General features: G+C 37.9%; 1 protein-coding gene across 2 annotated transcripts in view; it reads right to left on the bottom strand.

The window, feature by feature from the left end:
- LOC140327158 (cytosolic beta-glucosidase-like) overlaps positions 1–22,747 on the bottom strand; it is a 48,208-nt gene that overhangs the window by 12,088 nt on the left and 13,373 nt on the right. For both annotated transcript variants that reach the window (XM_072406388.1, XM_072406389.1), the window contains exons 3-4: positions 12,801–13,028; positions 5,182–5,984 (exon numbers count right to left, since the gene is read on the bottom strand). In XM_072406388.1, coding sequence (XP_072262489.1) covers positions 5,182–5,984; positions 12,801–13,028 — 1,031 coding nt within the window. The remainder of the gene's footprint in view (positions 1–5,181; positions 5,985–12,800; positions 13,029–22,747) is intronic.

The following is a 22,747-nucleotide window of genomic DNA, read 5'->3' on the forward strand; positions in this document are numbered from 1 at the left end:
TGCCATCATTTGAATTGATGATAGGAGAGTCAGATACGCGCGTAAAGTCTTCTTCAGCACATTCCAAAGATTCCTTAAGGTTAAGGTCTGGCCAGGCCATATATGAAAATGTTGTCTCATGCTCGCTGAAACATTCTTTTACAATTTGAGCCCAATGAGTTCTAGGATTGTCATCTGAAATGCCCATGGCATCAGGCATAAAAAGATTCCTAGATCTTAACACTGGCCAGACAGTGTATATTGCTTGCTTTATTTTTTAAATATATACAGTGACAAGGGAACCTAACACTGGAATTGGTTCTAACAGTGCTTTAAATTTTCCTTTTATTGCTGCAGCTGCTTAAGAACCCCTTTAATAATTTGTCACAAAGTCTGTCATTGTCACTTTTGCTGGCCAGTGATAAAAAAAAATAATAAATGAACATAAACAAATATACAGTATGTAAGTTAAAAAAGAAATTCAAATATTGGATATTATCATTAAAAGCATTAATTCCATACAGTTAACAAAAGCAATATTTGAAAAAGTGTCATTCAGCCAAATGCATTTTTTAAATGCAGCTACTGCAATTACCAAGTGTCCATCTATATATTAAATTCTAATAATCTTTTGTACACAGACATCTGGCAGAGAGGGGAGCGCCTGCACTGAGAAGTAAGAAGAGCTGTAAGTGGCATGCAGAGGAGGCTCCGGAAGGCATCTCCACAGATCACGAAGCTGTCTTTTTTGACACTGTAGGCAATAAATACACTGAGCAGTGAAGATTACATATAATTTTGTAATGCAAATGAAATTTCAAACATGCAAATGCTCATTTGATCATCTTGTAATATGCTGTCAATCAGCTATGCTTCCAGCATTGGGGACTTACAGGGAAAGTGTTTAAAAGGATTTGATGGGGCACATGGAGGATACTGCATGTATAGTGATGGTCACTATTTAAAGAAAAGATGGAATCCTATCTATATTTCAGCTGTGGATTAAACTGTTTGCTTTGTCCTGCTTTATGTTGCTACGCACATAATGTGTGATATTTGCATATGCATTACGGTTGATCCCAAAAATTAATTTAACGTTGGATTCATAATTCATGAATTTGGAATGTCTTGATCCAAACCAAATGTTATTGTTACTTTTGTCAGCTAAGCTTCGCAAAAAGCCATGTGACTTCCAAAGGACCCATCAGAAATTATGGAAAACGTTCCAACCCTTTGGTATAAAAGAAAACCGCCTCCTGGCTTTCTGGATCTTCACTATGGTTGGGAGGGAGATGGCACTATAAGTGAAGGTTGTTTTTTTCAACCAAGCCCAAACATATTGTACAATTTTTGAAACAAGTGGATGTTTCTGTATGTATGTATATCCACTGCTCCAGTTGCTTTGCCATTTAGAGGTTTCTGCCACATGTAGGGGTCAAATGAAATTTCAAAAGCTCAAGCGTCTTCAGGATTTTCCTTTCCTCAGAGAGCACTAGAAGTTTTGAATGGGGAGACTTGTCCCCCTTTAACCTCTAGTGTCGGGGATCGCACACTGAGCTGATCAATGAATGCAGCAGTGGCTGCGTTCATTGATCAGCATAGCCCGCGATCCCCGGGCACTGTAGGTTAATTGACCCTTTAGTACCCGGGGATCGCACACAGGAGGATTCCCAGGGCTGCATGAATAAATGCAGCCCTGGGAATCCTTCTGTAATGATTTCCTGGAACTTTCGATGGGTCCATGAAGTCGGTTCGCCGAAATTTTGCGGACCCATCGGAAGTTTGAGGAAATTTTCGCAAGAATGCCAGAGACATTCTCGCTCATCCTTATTCCTAAACAAAACAGCATTTAGACTGTGCAGGGCCATGCTGAACTGCAGCCACTCTACACTCTCTGGAGCTGGTTTTTGAAAAAGAAAACAATAGCAATCGGACAAGGACAAAGTTGTCCAATCTGTCCCAATTATTTCTTCCCTTTAGGACTTAATTGCCTGCTGAAAACCAATAGGAGTCTAGTATAAAGTACCTGGAAGATTCTCTACCAGAGAATGTTTAAGTGAACTTCTTTATAAATAGACCCCATGTAGACACCTTTAATGTCCTTTGGGCGCACAATGTGCCTGTCATACAAAAACTCAAGTACTGAACTTCAATAGGCCAGTGTCTACAGGCAATTTTGGACCTTTATATTGGCATCTCAGGTCCATTGGTCCTTTTTTTTTGTAATTATTATTTTCACTTCTGCAAAGCCCTCAACCCCTCCACAGCTTTGATTCAGTCCCGCGTCATCCTGGATTTTTTCTTTGTCCTGGCACAGAGGAACTGGCAGGTACCACCATCTTCTTGCCTTATCTTCCGGCTTCTGCTTACAACACCTAATCTTACACTGTGCAGGCATGAGATCATTGATGTATTCGCCTGTAAATGTAAAAAAACAAGTGCCAATCTCACTGCACATGTGTGTTATAGGCACCTTTTTTTTAATTGCAGGAAAGGCCCCTTCTATGCATGCCCAACATCAGGCAAGTGCAGAAGGAGCAGCCCAAAACCACCTGAAATATGTGATGTAGGTATCCCAAGAGGCTCTGGACTTCAGATTTAGTCTTTATTCATGCACCAGTAAAAATAAAAGAGGAGGGGCCTCCCTTTCTTTTTTAAAAAATAAACAAAAAAAACAAGGTTATCCACCCTTTTATGTAAAGTAAAAAATCTGGTGATTGGAGCCATTCCCAATGGTAACAATCAGAAAAAAGATCAATGTCTTATTATTGTGTGCACCAGTAACTTTCCCTTTTTTACTGGTACAATCAAGAGGTGGGTGGAGAGGAGATGTACTTATCCAGTAGCCAATGTTCCCATTATTAGCTTTAAATTATTTTTGTGTAAGCATTCTTATGAAGAATTGATGCGTGCCCTTTAATTTAGTCGTACTCACTGTTAAGGAACTGCGGTAGCTAATATTGCCTCAAAACTGCCAACTGTATGATCACCATTAGCCTCCTAGGACAGTGTAAAAGGATGAGGGCTTGCTTCTGTTTATGGGGTGTTATAACCCTGCTGTAGAACTAGGTTTTATTTCCTTTTATCTCAAAACTAGATTGTTCATGCAATAGCCCATTTCTGCATTATACTGTATAAAATACCCATTCTGGGTTTTCACTGTAAATAATGTGAGTTCAGCAGGCTAGATCAATAGATGCATTTCAGCTTGCCAATTAGAGCAGTACTTTTTTTAAACGACTCATAAAACCATAACGATTATTAGTAATATATATTATTTTATGGGAGACATTGCTGAATACTCTTCCCTAATAGTGTTTCAAATAGCTTGTGATATTGATGTCCAGCATATAAACCTGTAATTTTCTGGTCGCTCCTAAGTCTACTTTTTAAATAGTATACTATTTTTTTGGCATCCATACTGTAGATGTAATCTTTAGATATTATGGCTTATGGTACAGCTTGTATTAACACAGCCTGAAATATCAGCATGTAAAGAAAAAGTTCATCTTCACGATTAAAAATATTATTCATTTAACTCTTCACAGTATTTCTATAGTGTGATTTGTCCCTAACAGCAAAACCTGGGAAGGGAGCAATTAAAAGAAATCCTATAGGGGATAAGGAGTGGAATATTTTGTAGTTCATGTACTATAACAGCTTTTTCAATGGAACTACATCTCTATTGCAAAGACAGGCCTAGGTGCTTAATGGCTAGGAGATGAATATCAAATTAGGTATTATGTATATATCCCAACTATTCTTCCATTATAACGTATATTTTTTTCATGCAATTACTATGCATTTAAAAAATGATGTTCTTTTAGAAGGTCTTTCCCTGGAATATGTTCGCACAGGCCATACGGTTGCATTGGGGTTACTGTTTCTTTATGCCAGTGAACCTGCTACCTTGGGGCAAATGCTACATGTTGCTTGTCAGTAGTCCATACAGTGCTCATTCGGTCCTACAGTTACCCAAAATGATCTCAATCAATCCTTTCCAAAGATATTTATTGAATGTCTTTACAAGGTTTCAGATCCTTGTAGGTGTAACCACAAAGTTAAAAGACACTCGCCTCTTAAGATTAAACCTGGGGCAAATATGACAAAGCAGTGACATCAACAACAGTTTGTATTTGCAGAGCTGTGTCATTTCTGGTAGTAGCATATGCCATTCCAAGCTGGAGTACTGGGAAATCTGAACCATAGAACATAAACTTATGTTAGACAAAGGTACAGAGAAGTAACTACTAAACTAGAAGTAAATACTACGGTGACATAATGAAAATGTTGTAATTATTGGAGGCTGAAAGACGGCATTGGAAATTTAATACAAGAAAGCAAGAGCCCTGGGAAAAATACACAGGTGTGTCAAAGTTTAGGAGATTACACAGTGTCTGACCTGACTAAATACACACATATACATTATTACTGCGGAGCACTAGTATATGTATATATAACAAATATCACCACCATTCTTTTACCATTAAAATTTTACATTAAAATCTATGTCTTTTTACCATGTTATTGTAGCAGAAAAAAGCTTTTATTATTTTATTACTTCCTCTGATATCATTACCAGGCTTGTAAAATTTGAACAGGATTAGCTGTAAATTCTTGTTGATGTAATTATGCTGAGACAGGAGTCCACTCCCTACACACAGTATGTGGGCATATTCGAAAGAAGCCAATGTATGCATGTGGCAGAGGAAGGGACAGGGGAGGGTTGGGAATTGCTGGCATTTTATATGTCAGTGAGAAGGGTTGACAATATTGGTTAAAAATCAACCTAATGTAAAAAATAATGCAACCATGTGGGATCCTATTTGCAGAAGGAACAGGTGATGCCTCTGCTGCAATAAAATAAAGATACCTTCTGGATAGACTCACCTGTCTATGCTCCTTTGCGTGCCCCACCATCTTCACCCAATCATTTTCCAAGTTCCAGATCCTTGCCCTTCTTAGTTGACCAGGCTAGGATTAAAAAACTCCCGTACATGCCTGGGGTTGCCAGAATACTTGGCATATCCTGCACCCGGATGCACATGCTTGTGAATAAGCATCAAAGCATGTTTTAAATTATATTTGCACATGATTTTGGAATAAGAATTTTAGGACAACAAAAACACTGGGTTTTTAGCTCAAATTGTATAAGCTGATCACACATTTTTAAAAGTTTCATTTTAAACTAATGAAACTTACCTTTACATGTGCCAAAAGCCTACGAAGGCCCCATGGCACTACAGCTAGCCACTCAGCACCCGCTATTGGCCAGTCTCCTTCTATGATGCCTTCCGCTCCCATGTCAGAATTACCAAATAGTTCTTCTGCCACAGTATAACGAGGCTTTACTTTTCTAGTAGTGTAATAGTTTAAACAGAAGAAATCAGCAGTGCCTTTAATCATGGCTTTTTCTTCCTCTGTAAACTCAGGAAGCCTAGAACTTGCCAATCCTTCTTCCTTGCTTTTTTGAGAAATAATTGATTTCATGATTGTTGGATAATCTCCATCAATGAAGATTGGTTTTGCAAACCAATGAAGGCGAAAAAAAATATATCGCTCTGTAGCTTCTTTGTCAGCCACAGAGTTAGGATTCAAAGGCTCTGCCCAGTCGGAGTCTAGAGCTATAGATACACGGCCTTGTTGTTTATCTTTAAAACATTTGTTATATACATGCCAGGCTTTAGCATGGGCTTTTATCATGTTGTGCGCTGCTCTATAGGCTCCAGATCCTGTTAGTTTCTTCCCTGGTGGGAATATGCCTGTTTCATAGGACAGTCTGGAACCAACGTATGGCTCATTAATGGTGATCCAGTGTTTAACTCTGTCACCAAAAGTGGCATAGCAAAATTGTGCATACTGTTCAAATATTTCCACGGTCTTCTCTGAAAGCCAGCCCCCTTGGTCTTCTATGGTTTGAGGCAGGTCAAAGTGGTACAGTGTTACCAATGGAGTGACGCCCATCTCCAACAGGCTGTCAATTAGCTTGTTATAATAATCAATTCCTAAAGGGGAAGAAAGGGAAAATACATTGCATTACATCTGAAAAATCTTTAAGATGATGCAAAACACTGAAAAAGTAACCAGCTTAGTACTTCCACCTTAAGGATCAAAGTAATTTTTAAAATTCTGTAATGGTTAAATGGATTTGGTAATACATTTGTCAAGCTGAACTCCAGGCAAATATAAAGGAGACATATTAATGTAGTTCTGTATTCAATACTTGAGTTCATCACTCAAGTGTGCTGCTTTTCTATCAGTCCAGTCACCAGCTGGGATGGGTCCATGACAGGCTGATATGAAGAAAGTGGGTTAAAGAATGATAACTGCAGACTGAAGGTGAGTATTGCAGCAAATTATTAATAATGTCTTGAATATATTATTTTTCTTTGTCTTTACAAAGACTCTTCCTTTACCCTTACACCTACCATAAAGCTAGGAAACTAAAACTGAGCATATGATAAAACAGTATATACAGGCGATGTACATTGAAAGCTGCAATTCCAAACTATCCATAGATCCAGAGAAATTGGCAGCTATCATTTATTTGAAGATCATGACTTATCAAGTTTGACCTTACTATCTCCTACCATCCCGATTGTCCTTTAAAATAACTTCTAACCTCATCAACCAGTAATCGGTCAATTTGGGGTAAAAAGATGAGATTAAGTATTAATGAACCTCTGAATCTCTGTTAGATTGGCAGCCTTTTTGCAGCAATTGTATTATTTGTTTAGGTCACAAAGCACAGTGGCCTTATATATGGAAAACAGGCCAAGAGAATAAATGTGTATGCCAAAGCAACCAGTTTTAAATTGTCATTTTGTAACACCAGTTAGAAAATGGTGTGAGCAGCAGTTGGTGGCTTCATGCTTCCTTCCCATTCCTGGCAGTTGTAAATCAAGCATTTCATAATTAGTCAAGGAATGACTACACGATCACTTGCTAAGTGGAAATAATGTTCTCAGCTTTCTTCATCGTTATCATTTTTTGTTCAATGTGTCCCTTTCATCCTAAAGCACTGAGAAATGTTGATATGTATACATAAAGGATGTTAATCATAACTCCAAAGCACCGTATTAAAAACAGAATTCACATTTGCTTTATTATTCTATAAACATTCAGAAAAACATAAGCAGAGGATATTATCAGAAACTAGCACTATTCCTCAGCACAACTTTACAGATATAAACCTTAATGAATGGAAAAATCACCCACCAAACCCAAAATATTATGACTGATAAATGAATAATTGATGTACTGTACCTTGAATAAACAACCATTTAGGTACAAGATCAGGCATGCTATTTTTAGTAATGATCCGGATACAACTCTACAGGAAGCCATATTACATAGAAAACATCTTTAGCTGATCATCTTAAGCCAAAGAGGGATCATCATATATCCTCAGCAACTCCATAGGTCATAATGGCACAAAGGGTTGGTTTTCGAATGTCCCTTCTAATACCTGCAAAATGTTTGGGTTGGGATTGGGTGTGTCCCAACTCAAGAGTGTGGGTATTTACATTGAGTATTGTTCACCCTCTAAAAATTAATGGGGAAGTTTATTCTGTTTACTGTTTACCTATAAAATACATTCCGAGTATGCCCCCTTGCATTTGCAACAGTCTTTTAGGAAAATATTTTTGTGGAGATTTTCAGCTTATCTTTTTAGGTCTTCCACCTTTAGGGCTTACCTTCAGTCCCATTAGGGGGATGGCTTACATGACAACCTACAACATTGGGATACTTCGGATCTGCTGTGGCGCACAATGAAGGCTATTTTGAGAGGATATATTATGACATTTGTCTCACAGCGCAACTGGGAATAATACCAACAATATAATGCTCTTCATGAACAGGTCACGCTAAAGTATAAAATGTATCTTAAGCATAATGATAGAGAAGCCAAGAAATCTTGGCAAGAGGCAGTAATCCAATTGAATACTCATGTAGCCACTCAGGTGGAAACACAATCTCTTTACACCAAACATAAGTTCTATAGATGGGGAAACAAAATTGGTACCTTGCTATACAGGCTAGCGAATGCACTTGGTCCTAAACGCTGTATATTGAGAGCAAGGGACCCATCCTCAAATACCCTTTACATGTCACATCGGGAAATCTTACAAGCATTTGAAAGATATTATCAAATGCTTTATTCTGCCCATGAAACCCAACCTGATCTGCTCCAGCGCCTACTGGAAAAACTTTCAACAACCTGCAAGGAGCTGCTAAATGCCCCAGTGTTAGAACCTGAAGTTCTCCGCACAATCAGTGCTCTGGCATCTAAAAAAACTCCAAGTCCTGATGGATTTTCAGTGGAATATTAAATAATTTTAGCCCCTTGCTTACTGAAGTTTATAACCAAATCTTGTCACACTATAGTCCCTTACCACATTCATTTTTAAACCAGGAAGGGATCCTCATCTACTTGCCTCTTATAGACCAATTTCATTATTGAATTGTGACTATAAGATTCTTGCTAAATAAAAGGCTACAGACCTTTCTTCCTGCTATATTGACTAAACACCAGATGGGATTTGTGTGCAATAAACATTCCACCATTGGGATTTGAGCGGCTATCGCAGCTACTATACAAGCCACTAAATGCCATAATTCCAAATCTATGCTATTGAGTCTGGATGTGGAAAAGGCATTTGATAGAATAAAATGGCCTCTGCGTAATGCTATATTGTCAACCAGAGCTTTTGGGCAAACGTTCTCATCTTATATTCAATATATATATATTAAAATCCATCCTCTGAACTATATTCTTTCGTATTATATCCTATAGTATTGTTTAGAGGAACCAGACAAAGTTGTCTTCTCTCCCCAATTTTATTTAACCTAGCCCATGACCCCCTTCTCCAACTTTATGAAGACTTACCGCATTTCAAGTGGGATCACACACCCTTAAAATAACTGCTTTTGGCAGATGACTTGTTATTTTATTATTACTATTATTCTATTATTGTTCTAATACCAAATTCAGTTTAACTTCTATTTTAGATTTAATTACCCAGTATGGTCTTATATCAGGTTATAACATTAATCTTGATAAATGAAATGCTTTGTATTTGAAACATTTTGTAAGAACGATATGGGGCAGGGCCCACCTTATATGGTGTAAGAAAAAGATACAGTTTCTGGCAGTATCTATAAATTATATTTTCAGAATATAGAGCCAATTCTTAGACCTCCTAGCAAACAACTGCTAATTTGGTCTAAACTGATGCTTTCATATTAAGGGAGAGTTAGTTTATTAAAATTATTGTTTTCCCCAGACTTCTGTATATTCTCCAAACTTTACCTTTAGTGAACAAAAAACCTGACCTCTATCTTTAAGATGTTTTCCGAATTTATATAGGGGGGTAAACGTGCCAGGTTGAGTTTATGTGTCCTACAACAACCAGACCGGAATGAAGGGGTAAACTTTCCTGATATTGAATTGTACAAGGTTGCCTCTATTCAGTGATACATCAAAGATTGGCTACACGACACCTTAATGTATGTTGATTCCACACTAGAGCAACAATTCATCCCAAATAATAATTTTAAATATGTTCTCCACATACATGGGGATTTACTTCCTGAGGATGTTACATCAGGTTAGTGTGACATAAGATTATGGGAAGGCATCTTTTGAATAGCCACTCTTCTCTTTCTTTGCCTTACTGGGGCAATCTGGACCTTCCTCACCTATCTTATTTTTTGTTTCTACAGAATTGGCTGACTTTTAACACTTTAACACATAAATCACTAAAAGATACGAGTACAAAGCGGCCCCGCCAATTTGAAGCGGTGGTGACTGAATTTCCTTTTTTGAGATCGGCAATATATATTTTTATGCAATTGCAGTCCTACACCTCAAGAATATTGAAGTCCTTATCTGCTAAGGATTGGAAAAATTCTTTGGATAGTTTGCTGTTAAAGAATAACCCTCCTGGAAAAGCGATCACAGAAGACTACAAAACAATTAAAATAGTTCTGGATTACTGTACTAGGAGAATGGGTCTAGTTAGATGGTCTGACCATTTTCCCAATAAAACTGCTGATGATATTCTAACAGCATTTTCCAAGGCATGGTCCGCTCTCCCTTCAGCAATGTACAGGGAGATGATTCTTAGAATTTATCTTGGGGTGTACATATGCCTGCATCGTGCGTATCTTATGGGTTATGTTCCCACTTCTAAATACCCCAAGTGACACATGACGATTTGTACCTTGCCTTTTGGATCTGCTAGAAAATAAAATGATTTTGGCAAGAGGAAGCTCATTATGTAACCACTTCTTTGATTAACTATGTTCCACTGACCCAGAAGTGGGCAATTTTAGGTACATACAATTTGCAAGGAGACCGGATTACTAGGGAAAGACAGAATTTATTAGCTATTCCTTGACTTGTGGCCAAAAAAACAATATTACATAAATGGCTACATTCAAACCAACCGACACGCAGGCTTTTTAAAGAGAAATTAGAGCATGTTTTTGGAATAGCTTGGATTGAAGTCTCTCTGGAAAAAGAAGGTTGCAAGGTTTTTTGAAACATGGGAATCATATATAGAGACTCAGCCTCACTTAATAAAGCATCAAATTATAAATACCTTTGAACATACACCTCCTGGTATGCCTTGAGAATGCTGGCTAATGATAAAAAAAGCATACAGACCATGGCTGCTAGCAAGATGTTGTACATAGCTTCCTGAAAACAGTAAGCTGTGGCAATGCTCCCATGTGATTTTGAGTCTTCATGAATGAAATAAATGATATCCAGTTATTGATAGGGGTGCCAGAGATAATAAATTTAGGGAGTTGCTGGATGTCCTCCAGACAGATGTACTAAAGATTAAAACCTAACTAAAGTATTTTTTTAATATTGTCTAGAGGGAAAACACATTATTACATGTTAGCAAGATCTTTTTGGAAAAATTATTCTTTCAAAATAAAAATAAATTAAAAAAAAATTCAAACAAATCATTGAGTGTTTTTCTTTCATATTACGGAAAATCAAATAGAATTGTGTGTTATATTAGTAGAGGGACTTCCAGCAGGATTTGGTACCTTATACAGATTTATGGTAGACCACATTTAGAATACTGGGCCTGATTTCTTGAAGCGCTCCAAAACTGGAGAACATAGACTGGGTATTCCAGCAAAACCTGAATGCATCTGGTCCAGAATGGAAAATATTGGTCAACTAATAAAAAATTATTTTCAATAAATCTATTCCAGGTTTGCTGGATCACTCAGGTTCCCCCTTGATATCTTCTCCAGTCTTGGAGAGCTTTCATAAATCAGACCCACTGTGTGCAGTTCTGGAAACTTCACCAACAAAAAAGATAGTAATATACTGGGAAGAGTGCATAGATGAAAAGGGAGTGGAAATGCAGAGATTGTGGAACAAAGATAGATGGCAGAGGAAGTGAGTCAGTCAACTGGGCAGACCTAATGAACCACTCCATCTTTTTCCACCATCACTTGACTTCTTTGAGATAGCAAACTAAACAATAATATACTTCCTGTGTGGCTGATATCTTCTCTTACTCTAGTGACATATATAAATTCTTTTCATTTAATACAACAACACAAATATATTAGAGTAAACTCTTCATGTGTGAATAATGCATCAATATAGGGGCAGATTTACTGAAAGATTCGAGAACTTTACACAAAAAATTCTGTAAAGATTCACTACTGTTATCCAATCATGTAAAATAAAATCCCTGTTTACGTAATACATCTGCAGAATATTGGATAAATAAAATGGTTATTCACATATTATATTGGATTTAACATCTACAATGCCCTTAGTATATCAGTTATTTAAAGCATAAGTTATATAAGGCATATACTGCAAAAATAATTCAAAATATATGTACTCCTTGACAATACAGTTTGGCTGACCCTTCAAGACTAAAGTTCGGGCTCGTAGTAGAAACACTGACTAGCCAGCCACTATGTTGACTCTAATTGAACCAGGATTGCAAATGGCAGCAGGCAATACTCAACAGCTCACTACCACCCCTATTCATTTCCTATGGGCATTTGGGGGTGAGATGTCATTGTAGCTTCCCAACCACAACATTGGCTTCCGGACATGAAAGTAACAGCATCACAACCTCACCACCTATCTTACCAGTTAATAATAATCTAAGAAAAGCTTATATCTGCCGGTGTGTTCCAGGTCATAAATGAAAAATATTGAAGTTTGGGTGTGTCAGCAAGAGAACCTGGCCGCTAGATTTTTCATGCAGTGGCCACTTTCTTCTAAGAGGCGGGAGGGTTAAATGAAATATAGAGCTTCTTTCAGCTCCTAATTTACTAATAATTATATTTATAGCCAGAAAAAAGCACAACAGTAGGCATGTAAAAATATGAAAGTCTTCTGGCTGGACCTACAATCCTTAATTAGAAGAATTTGTCTTGAGTTGCTTAAAATTTTCCACCATAAGGAAAAATGACACAAAAATAATCTGACCGGTTGCTTTTCCCAGCAGCATTGCCTTAATTGCAGGAGATGTTGATTTATATATCTGAAGCTCCCATGTATTGTTTCCATGAACAGATATTCTCTGATAAGCAATTTCATTTAAATGATGGAATAACAGTGGTGAGGCCGTACAAAGTCAATATATCACATATTATACTAATTAGAACATGTTATTAATAGACAGCAAATATAGATGAAAGTCTTTATTTGATCTTCTCAACGTACCACTACATAGATTGATGCTTGTGAACACCCGGAATTAATTATGCCAGACAATAGCAATAACCTTGATTAAAGCTTCAACCTTGTATCCGTAAGAAACAATTACCTTTCTGGTTGATAAAACCTGTCGTCCCATCAGGTAACAGACGTGACCAGGAAAAAGAGAAGCGGTAATGAGTCAATCCAAGCTGTTTGATGCATTTCAAATCTTCCTCCCACAGAGTGTAGCTGCCACAAGCAACATCTCCAGTCTGGTTCTTATAAACGCGATCTCCTCCCTGATGGGTGAATGTATCCCAGACATTGGGCCCTTTACCATCTGCATCCCATCCTCCTGAAGAAAGGCAAACAGGAAAAAATGTTTTACAAGTCTGATAGCTCTAAAGAAATCCACCATAGATGCCAATGTAACACACAATGGGTCTCGTTTGTTAAACCTTTAAAATAAAATGTTTTTCCCTCCTCAAGCTACTAGTAATAATTATTGGGAATGTTCATCATTTGACCAATTATTTTTGCTCTAACTCCATTGTTATCCATTTTTAGTAGTTTTTTTTATAATGATGTTCGGTGCCAGCATTTTACTGTGAGTCAATGGGATTCTCCGTTAGGGATGGTATAGGCAATGTCCATTGCGAACACAAACATTAATAAACAATGTTAGTAATTCACATAACAGCAATAGCAGAGGTGAATGTTTATCTGTTGTCATGTCCAAGCCTTAAAAATAAAGACGTAAGGACGTTCCCACTTAATTTGGTAGGAAGATCTAGAAAGAGAAGAAGGTGATTTTCCAATAGATTCAGCTGTATTATTAGAAGGTAGATCATCAACATTGAACCACATATGGCGATGGAGCGCCAGTAAAGTGACAGATCTGAGTCTGTTGGTAATGCGGCCATCATCTTAAAAGTTCACCCAACAAGACTAAATACAGTCAAACTTTTGGGAGCAACATCTGGATTTGTAAGTTTAAAAATTAGGTTGGTAACTAGACTGATAACAAGACCCATTTCCATGTTTCTACTGTCATCTACTTGGCATTCTCCTGAAAAAGGTTTTCAATACTGGACCAGATCCATTTAAGGTGTGCTGGATCCCTCAGGTTCACCATGATATGATATAATAAGTCTATCTTTTTCAGTTTTGGAGAGCTTTATTAACCCAGGCCTATTTTTCCATAAGTGGCATGTTATACAAATATTATGTAGATTACATTTTTTACCATGCCCTGATGGAAAAGCATGCCAAAACACTCTTACCTGCCACCATCAGGGATCTTAAAGAACTCAAAGTTGAGGATTGAACTTCGGGGCCATACCTGAAGAGAACCTGGAAGAGGTTCTAAACCTGTCCAACTCATTTTAAAAACTAGAAAACATTTTGCCTGTAGTTCTGCTCTTTGATATTTAAGCAAAATATACCTTGCAATCTAAAGAGTCAACAGCAATCTCTTAAATCATACATATACCACAAACCAAAAGTGTAATTTATTGCAGCTTACCGGTCTTCAGATTTGGTGATTGCATTATTTTCTTTCCAATATTTTTCATCTGGTAATCCTGTAACACATGTCCTGCCCCTGGGTGGCTATGCTCATTCTTATATTGTATCAATGGGGAAGCCAAGTTCTTCATCCAGACTGGAATGAAAATATGTCTTCCTGTTTACATTTACTTTACATGGATAGTTGGGGTATTGTTTGTAGAAGGAAGAATAATATGCTTATTATTGTTTTATGCTTTTAGTTCAGCTCATAGAAAGTCACAAGGAAACTTTCATGCAGGATCAACATGCTGAAATATGAAAACTAACGCACCCATCACATCTAAAGACTGGTAAGCTGCAATGTATAAACATTTTTGTGATGTGTTTAATATAAACTACCTTATCCTACAAACTTGTTTTATGAGCTTTCCCAATGCTTTCTTTACAATGTTGATAAAAAAGTAATATTTAAACAGAATTTTGCATCAAAAAGATTCATAGTCATTACTTACATTATTAATATTATTACTATTATTGAATTTTCAGTGGATAGTACAATTAGACCAGACATTAGAAAGTGCTTGATTAAAAAATAGTATTTTGGATGTCTGGGTTTCTGGTATAGCGGTAGGTTCATTGGTTTTTCTAAAATTCAGCCTCGGACTATGTTAATGGCTACAGTAGGCACATTAGATTGTGAGCTCTTCTAAAAGACATGCATATGAACTTTGTGGAAGATGTCAGTGCTAAATAAATCCATAAATAAAAATGTGTTGCTAAGGGATATTCCTATTAAGAGGCTTTAAATGACCTTCATCATTAGCAGTACATTTTTGTGCTACTTATGTCATCTTTTTCACTCATGCTGTGATTGCACTCGTCTTTCCCTCAGGCTCCCACTTCCTGAGTGCTGCCATTAATGGCTAGCTAATGCTTTTCTTATCAGAGAACAGGCCTTCATTAAAATTGGTGGCACGAAAAAAAGGAAGTTACATTTTTCTTTTAATTACTATATTGCAAATTTACTTTTGGAGAATTTGCACAAAATATAGCTTCTACGGGTCTGTAGAAAATATTTATTAATGGTAAAGATTAAACTGCAAACAAATTCTATGATGCTCCTTAAAGACCTTAAAGAGGATCTGTAACATGGACAAGTTTAGACAGCATTTGCTATTGCATACCTGTACATTATGGCAGGCTATCCTATGGGACTTATCTAACGTCTTCCCCCTCCTCCAGTGCTGTTAGCTCTGTGATCCCTGACACTAACCCGTCCATCTACTGCTGTCATGTCCTGTTCTGTTTTGGTTTTGATATCTTCCCAATTTGACTCTTGGGTGGCCACTATGTAGGCCCTGTCCATGCACATTGGCATTACACCCACTCAGCAGTTGGTAGAAGAGGGTCTAGCTGTATATTTCCTTACATATATATATATATATATATATATATATATATATATATATATAAATGCAAAAGGAAATGCCAATCTGTGTAGTGGGATTTAGCCATCAGTTGGTGCTCAGTGCGGTGAACAGCTGTGCAGCTAACTGATCCAATCAGTGAATGAATGGAGGGCTGGATGTGTTGAGAAGGCCTGCTGCCCTCCGTCGTTTGTTCATGCAGATGGAAGTGACTCACAGTTCTTGTCAGTTCTAAAGTTTTAGCGTGACTTCGAATTTTCACAAGAATACAATCAAAGTACAGTATGTCCAAGCGGACCCTCACAGGCCAGGTGTTGGCTAAACCAGGGACTATCTGAACACATCATAAATGTTTTTCCATTTTGAACGCCTAGGCTTTATAAATATTACATTCTCAGTTAACCCTCAAATTACTGCAAACATTTTCCACACTCTGCAAACTGCATTAAAAATAGGGATACTTAACTTTCATATATGCCATGATCACAGGGCCGGATTATTACCCTCTGCCCTCTAGGCCAAGTTCTGTGGTGGAGGGGAAGGAATAGGTACTGAATCAGTGTTCAATGGCTACAACAATTTATAAAATATTATTTTTGCTTTACATTATGCAGTCAGTCCATATGCTGTGTGATTATTATTGTTATTTATGACCCAGTGAGTAAAGTACATAAAATAGACCAGTGTTTCAGAAGCTGCTAGGAGTTCCTTAAGCAATGAGCAGTATGTGAATCTCGGGTCAGTTTGACTGATATCAATGGTTTGTGTAAGGATGACATTCTGCCAGCAATGTAGGTGGCATTCTTCCTACTGACCTCCACTGTGAGTTGTGGATATAGCAAATAAAAGCAGGGGTACCCTGAAGACCTAAAGGGTATTTTAATGGGTTCCACTGTGTTAAAAAGTTTGGGAAACACGGTTATAGACCAGTGAGAATGAAGCCCTGGTCCTAATAAAATAACTTGTTCTGTGTGTAGTTCAAGTCTATGCTTTGCCAGTTGGAAGAAGTTATTGATCATTGATGTTCTCAAGGGTTTCCTATATTTCTTCATGCATTGGACTGTATTAAACTAAATACTGCAACCAAAACTACTAATTAAATACCAAAGAAAATGTCTAGAAAAATGTACAAATGAACCAGAAGGAGCTGTAGCATGCTAAATTACAGATTCAGATCTGACAACCAAAGAATCAATTTATTTAGTAACCATGATGAAGCAGGGCCTTGTGAACACCAGAAATGTGGCGGCTGTAACGGAATGTGACTCTTAGGGGTCTATTTATTTCATCCAAGATTCTAATTATTTTCACCCAACATTTTTCTAAATCGTACTGTAGAACGTAATATTTTTTGCATTAGGTTCAATAGGAAAATGTACGAATTGATTTTTATTCATAACTGTACCCAATGAGAAAAGCGTGTAAATATTGGGTATAGGTTGGGTGCAAACATATATAACATTAAAAATATAGGACTTTACAAACCGTATCCTCAACCTACATCAAATGGTATAGAGTCTGTGTCACCCACAGCAGCCAATCAAACTGTCAATCTGATTGCAGAAAGAATTAAAAAGCTAAAAAATGACTGGTTGGTATAGACCAATCATGTTTCTTTCACACCCTTCCTAGGCACATGAGCTTGTATATTCTGCATTGAATATACCAATTAATTAACTGCACCAATTATAATAAATAAAGTGACTAAACTGTAAAAATATAATTATAAAAAGTGATTAAATTGTAATAATATTATAGTAAATGACTATCTCTTAGTTTGTAAGCTCTTCGGGGCAGGGTCCTCTCCTCCTCTTGTATCACAGTCTAACCCCTTTTAAATCTACAGCACTACTTAATATGTTGATGCTTTATAAATACTAGTTATTATTATTAATAATAATAATAATATAGTATATTGAAAAAAATATATAAAATTAAATGACTACAAACACAGTAATAATAATATTTTAATAGTAAGAGACTGCACTGGAATAATATTATAATAATGATGCCTCAATATAGCAAGTCTGCATTAGACATGATAACAACCGAAGTCGTGTATTATTCCACATGAAAGATTTCGAAGCAGAACCAGCATTTGTTAAACCCCCCATCACATAAATGAGTCAGCTCTTACACTTACTCTCTCCTTAGCTATAATTTATTTAGCAGTTCTAAATAAAGCATTGAATCAGGAATATCCAAGAACAACTGCTTTCCAAAGCATCAAACCAAGGCTCTGTATGGTGTAATGATACAGTGCCCAGGATTTCACTTTTCTTTTATTTGATGTTGTCTCCCCCTAGTGTTCAGAAACATCTACACCACAGTCCAGTGCCTGACATAGGATCTTCATTTGCAACAAACATTTTACAATCAATTTCAATTTTCGTCTGCAGATATTTTGTGTAAACAGAGCAGTTTTAGTAGTTTAGTAATATGATATAAAAATCTATAACTTCAGCAATCTTTAAAGTTTTTGGTAAGTGACGTATATTGTTATGTCTCAAAATTTAGGTTATTGATTGAGGAGAAAATGGTTAAAAATTGCATTTTCTAATTGATTTTTTATGGATTTTGCACTTATTTTATATGCACTTTTAGTTTAAAAATCTGCCTTTGGTACAATACAATTAAGCATTAGTAAAATAATATATCTGGTGCATTACTGATATACAACTTGATATATATGTGATAGACAAAAGCTGAAATATTTCTTCTCCATTATCATATCAATACATAGTTTAGTAAAACAGGTTTGGAAATTTAAACCCCACAATACTGTCTTTTTCTGTTCTCTGTGTGCTGTACTGGTGATATTGAAGTTGCAGCCAGTTTACATACCCCTCTATGTACAATAAATCTGCACACACAAGGCTCTGCGCACATGGCAATATATCAAAGGAGAAATCCCCAGCATTCCTTTAGATGTGCATAGCTCACACATGGGTGGCATAGAGGCACATGGAGCATTCATATGTAAAGAAATGCTGGGAATGTCTTCTGCTATATAATGCTGAAAAACATTCTTTTCTTGTCTAACCACCTCTGCCCTTCACACCCATATCATATATGTCAACACTGTTATTCGCCCTCCCCTCAGGCACGTTGTCTTGGTGTCACCTTTGACTGTGCCCTCTCATTTGCCCCCCATATTCAGAACATTTCCAGGTCCTGTCACTTTCACCTACGCAACATCTCCAAAATCCGCCCCTACCTGTCCCCTGAGACCACCAAACTCCTTGTACACGTTCTTATCATCTCCCGTCTGGACTACTGTAACATCCTTCTCGCTGGTATTCCACTAACCCGACTCTCTCCTCTACAATCTATCATGAATGCTGCAGCCAGACTCATCCATCCATCCCTCCGCTCCTCTTCTGCTGCCTCTCTTTGTAGTTCTCTTCCTTGGCTTCCATTTCACTTTAAAATCAAATTCAAGCTCCTGTGCTTTACCTTCAAATCCCTCCACAGTTTTTGTCCCACCTAACTTTCTGACCTGGTAAAAAAAAATACTCCCCCATCCATTCTCTCCGCTCCTCCAATGACCTACTAAGGACTTCCTCACTCATACCCTCATCACACGCACAGGTCCAAGACTTCTCTAGAGCTGCCCCAACTCTCTGGAATGGTCTTCCACGTCCTATTCAGCTTGCTCCTACTTTCTGCTCATTTAAAAGAGCACTCAAAACCAACCCTTTCAAAATCACCTACCTGTCTTCTTCTGTTTCTTAAAACCTTCAATACTTACCCACCATTTCATATTCGCCCTATTGTATGCAATTTCCCCACCTCTTTGACTGTAACTTCTTCTGGGCAGGCTCCTCTCCTCCTCCTGAGTCACTGGGTGTCTGTCTGTCATTTGCGACTCCTATTTAATATACAGCGCTGCGTAATATGTTGGCGCTATATAAATACTAATGATAAAAATAAAAATTTATAGGAAACGGAAAATTAAAGTTATCTTTCACCCTTTCCTCCTTTTTTTCTTTTACAGGTTGTCACAGCTTTATTGGCATTTTGTGACCTCACCTAAATTTCAAACCCTATGAGAATGTGGACTGATTGAAGACCTCTCTGGAACTTATGGTTAAGACTTGTCTTTTGACAGGTTTATGAGGTGATCTATTGGGTAATCTCAGTATTGCTCTGAAAGGCACCATCACTCCCAGATTCTAGAACAGTCAAGGATATATTAAAATAAACCCCTTACTTCTTAAAGGGGCTTCTCTATACTAAAGGGATGCTACAGAATCTTGTGTATTTGTCACTAGGTCATATTGATGGTGTTACTCTTTTGCAGTAGAATCTTCAAATGATTCATTAAAGCGGAACTAAACTCAAAAACAAAAAAAAGACACTTACCTATACCCGCAGATACGAGGGGGTGCTGAGAAGCTCCTGGCTTTCCCCCCTTCCAAATGAAATAGAAAAATTGTTCTAAAAAGGGAGAAGCTGTGATGGCAGAGGCACAAGCAAGTTTCACGTCGTTGAAGTTACGGGCCGTCATGAAGTCTTTGTTTCTCCAGGGAAAGTCAGCAAAGGACATTCACACTGAGATGTCACAAACACTGGGGGAGAGGTGTCCTTCCTACGGCACTGGTAAAACCTGGACTGGGCATTTCACTGTTGAAGATGAGCCCCGCAGCTGCTGCCCCCCATCCTCAACTGACCCGGCAACCTGCGATGCCATCCATGAGCTGAATATTGAGGACCGGCGAGTATCTGCAAAAAAGATAGCCCAGATACTTGACATCTCACGGGAGCATGTTGGGTTTGTTATCAATACTATCCTATACATGCGCAAGCTTTCAGCGAAGTGGGTGCCGAACAAAGGAACGAGTTGAAGCATCCATATCAGTTTTGGCCCATTTTGAAGCTGCACAGGACTGAGGATGAAACCTGGCTCTACACCCATGATCCTGAAACCAAGGAACAGTCAAAGGAATGGCACCATAGCGGGTCCCTAAGGACGAAGAAGTTCAAAACCCAGAAATCGGCCAAAAAAGTCATGCCATCTGTTTTCTGGGACAAAGACGGTATTCTGTTGGTGGACTACTTACCTCAGGGCTAGTATCACTGGACAGTATTATGCTAACCTCCTGGATCAGCTAAAGGAGGCAATTAAGGCGAAACAACATGGAAAGTTGACCAAAGGGATTCTTTTTTTGCAGGACAATGCACCTGCACACACGTCCAACGTTGTGGCTGCCAAATTAAACACCCTGGGGTCCACCATCCCCCCTACTCACCTGACCTGGCCCCTTCGGACTGTTATCTGTTCTAGAATTTGAAGAAACACCAGAAGGGGCAACATTTTGAGGACATTTCTGATGTCAAAGATGCTGCTGAGAGCTGGTTTGCGGCCCAGCCAAAGGACTTTTATTTGAACGGTCTAGAAAAGCATCAACTACGCTGTACCAAGTGCATCAGTCTCAGGGGGGAATATGTTGAACAAATGTGTTATTTCATAACTCTCGCTCTCTTCTTCCTGTGCAACGCCAGGAACTTCGCAGAACCCCCTCGTATGTCTATCCGTCAGGAGGTTTCCTCGTTTGAATCTCACATCAACCTGTTATCCATCCTCGGCCTGGCGCACAGGACATGATGGGTGCAGACATCTTCTCTCTTTTTCCTGCATCACCTCATCTCACACTGCTCAGGCGCGTGGGTGAGATTGGCAATTTTTTCTTCCAATAATGAAAGGGCTCCTTTGCAAGCCACAGAGTAGGTCATGCACAGAAGGAGCAGCCAGGAGCCTCCCAGGATGCATGACCTAGGTATCCCGGGAGGCTTTGTGCTCCCATTCTGTCCTAATCGCCGTGGCGGGAGGTGCTGCACCCTTATAAAATGGTGTTGCACCTAAAGAAAAAAAAAATACTTTAAATTAAAGGGTTGTCTACCCTTTTATGTAAAGTAAAAATGTTCAGTTCAGGTCTAAGTGTAATGACTAAGTGTAATGACTATCTGCAGTATTACGAATGGGCATAGTAATGTGACCACTAAAATCACAATTCGGATACCTTGACCACACTGGAACAGCTTTCTAAAAAGCACAAATGCTTGTCATAATCATAAGTTTGGTCCACCATTGAAAGTATCAGGGAGCTGATTCCAAACCATGATGTGCAACCAGTAAATGCAGGCAGATAAGCCGATACCAAGCACTGGAAGGGATCAACAGAGCTAAGGATAAAAGAAATATGAGCAAGGAAGAAAAAATGACAATTGTTTATAATATGCAACGCTTTAGCAAACTAAAGGCCATCCAGATAGAACTAACATCTACTTTAAACTTACAGTATGGATAATTCAAATAGACGGTGACACCATAATCTGGGAGAAACTGGGAATTCCAGTAGGTATAACAAACACCCAATATATCATCCAGATTGCCCGGATTGTCAGTTCTGAGCAGAGTTGGTATTTAAATAGGAACACTTTTCTCCAAAAAGATGCAAAAATTTAAATAATCCAATTACTGAATTCATTAGTGCAAAAATTAAAACAGCACATACCTCCTATATACCTCACACAAGCCTTATAAAATCTATTATGCAAATATAATTAACAAAATTACTTGCAGATAATTAAGAAGAGCAAGAAGCGGATGCACACTGTGTGGCAGCGCGTAAGCATGCTACACATCGCTGCATCAAGCTAAGTGGCCTTTCTTGCCAATAATTCAATTAATAAAATGCTGCCAAAGAAGTATTAGTTGCATAATATTATACTAAGTTTTAGGCTGCTGGAAGATTATTATTCACTATATTGCCAATATTCTACACAATAACTGTATGATAGAAAAACAGAATTACCAAATTGTACAATAAACTGTCAAGAAGAGCTACTATTGCTACCAATTATAAAATAATATCCATATTCTAAATATGGTAAAATTATATTTTAAAGTCAACTCATTTTTTCTAGCTGTGCATAGAGTTAGAACCGCGGTCACTTTTATAAATGCTTTGTATTCAATACCGTGTTTCCCCGAAAGTAAGACCTACCCCGAAAGTAAGTCCTATCACTATTGTCTCAACCTGCCCTAATATAAGACCTACCCCGAAAATAAGACCTAGGAGAAAAAGAAAAAAAAAATAGTACTTACCGAGTTCTTTCCCTGTGAAGGCAGCGG

Source organism: Pyxicephalus adspersus, chromosome 3 (genome assembly GCF_032062135.1).
Source record: "Pyxicephalus adspersus chromosome 3, UCB_Pads_2.0, whole genome shotgun sequence".
Taxonomy (NCBI): domain Eukaryota; kingdom Metazoa; phylum Chordata; class Amphibia; order Anura; family Pyxicephalidae; genus Pyxicephalus; species Pyxicephalus adspersus.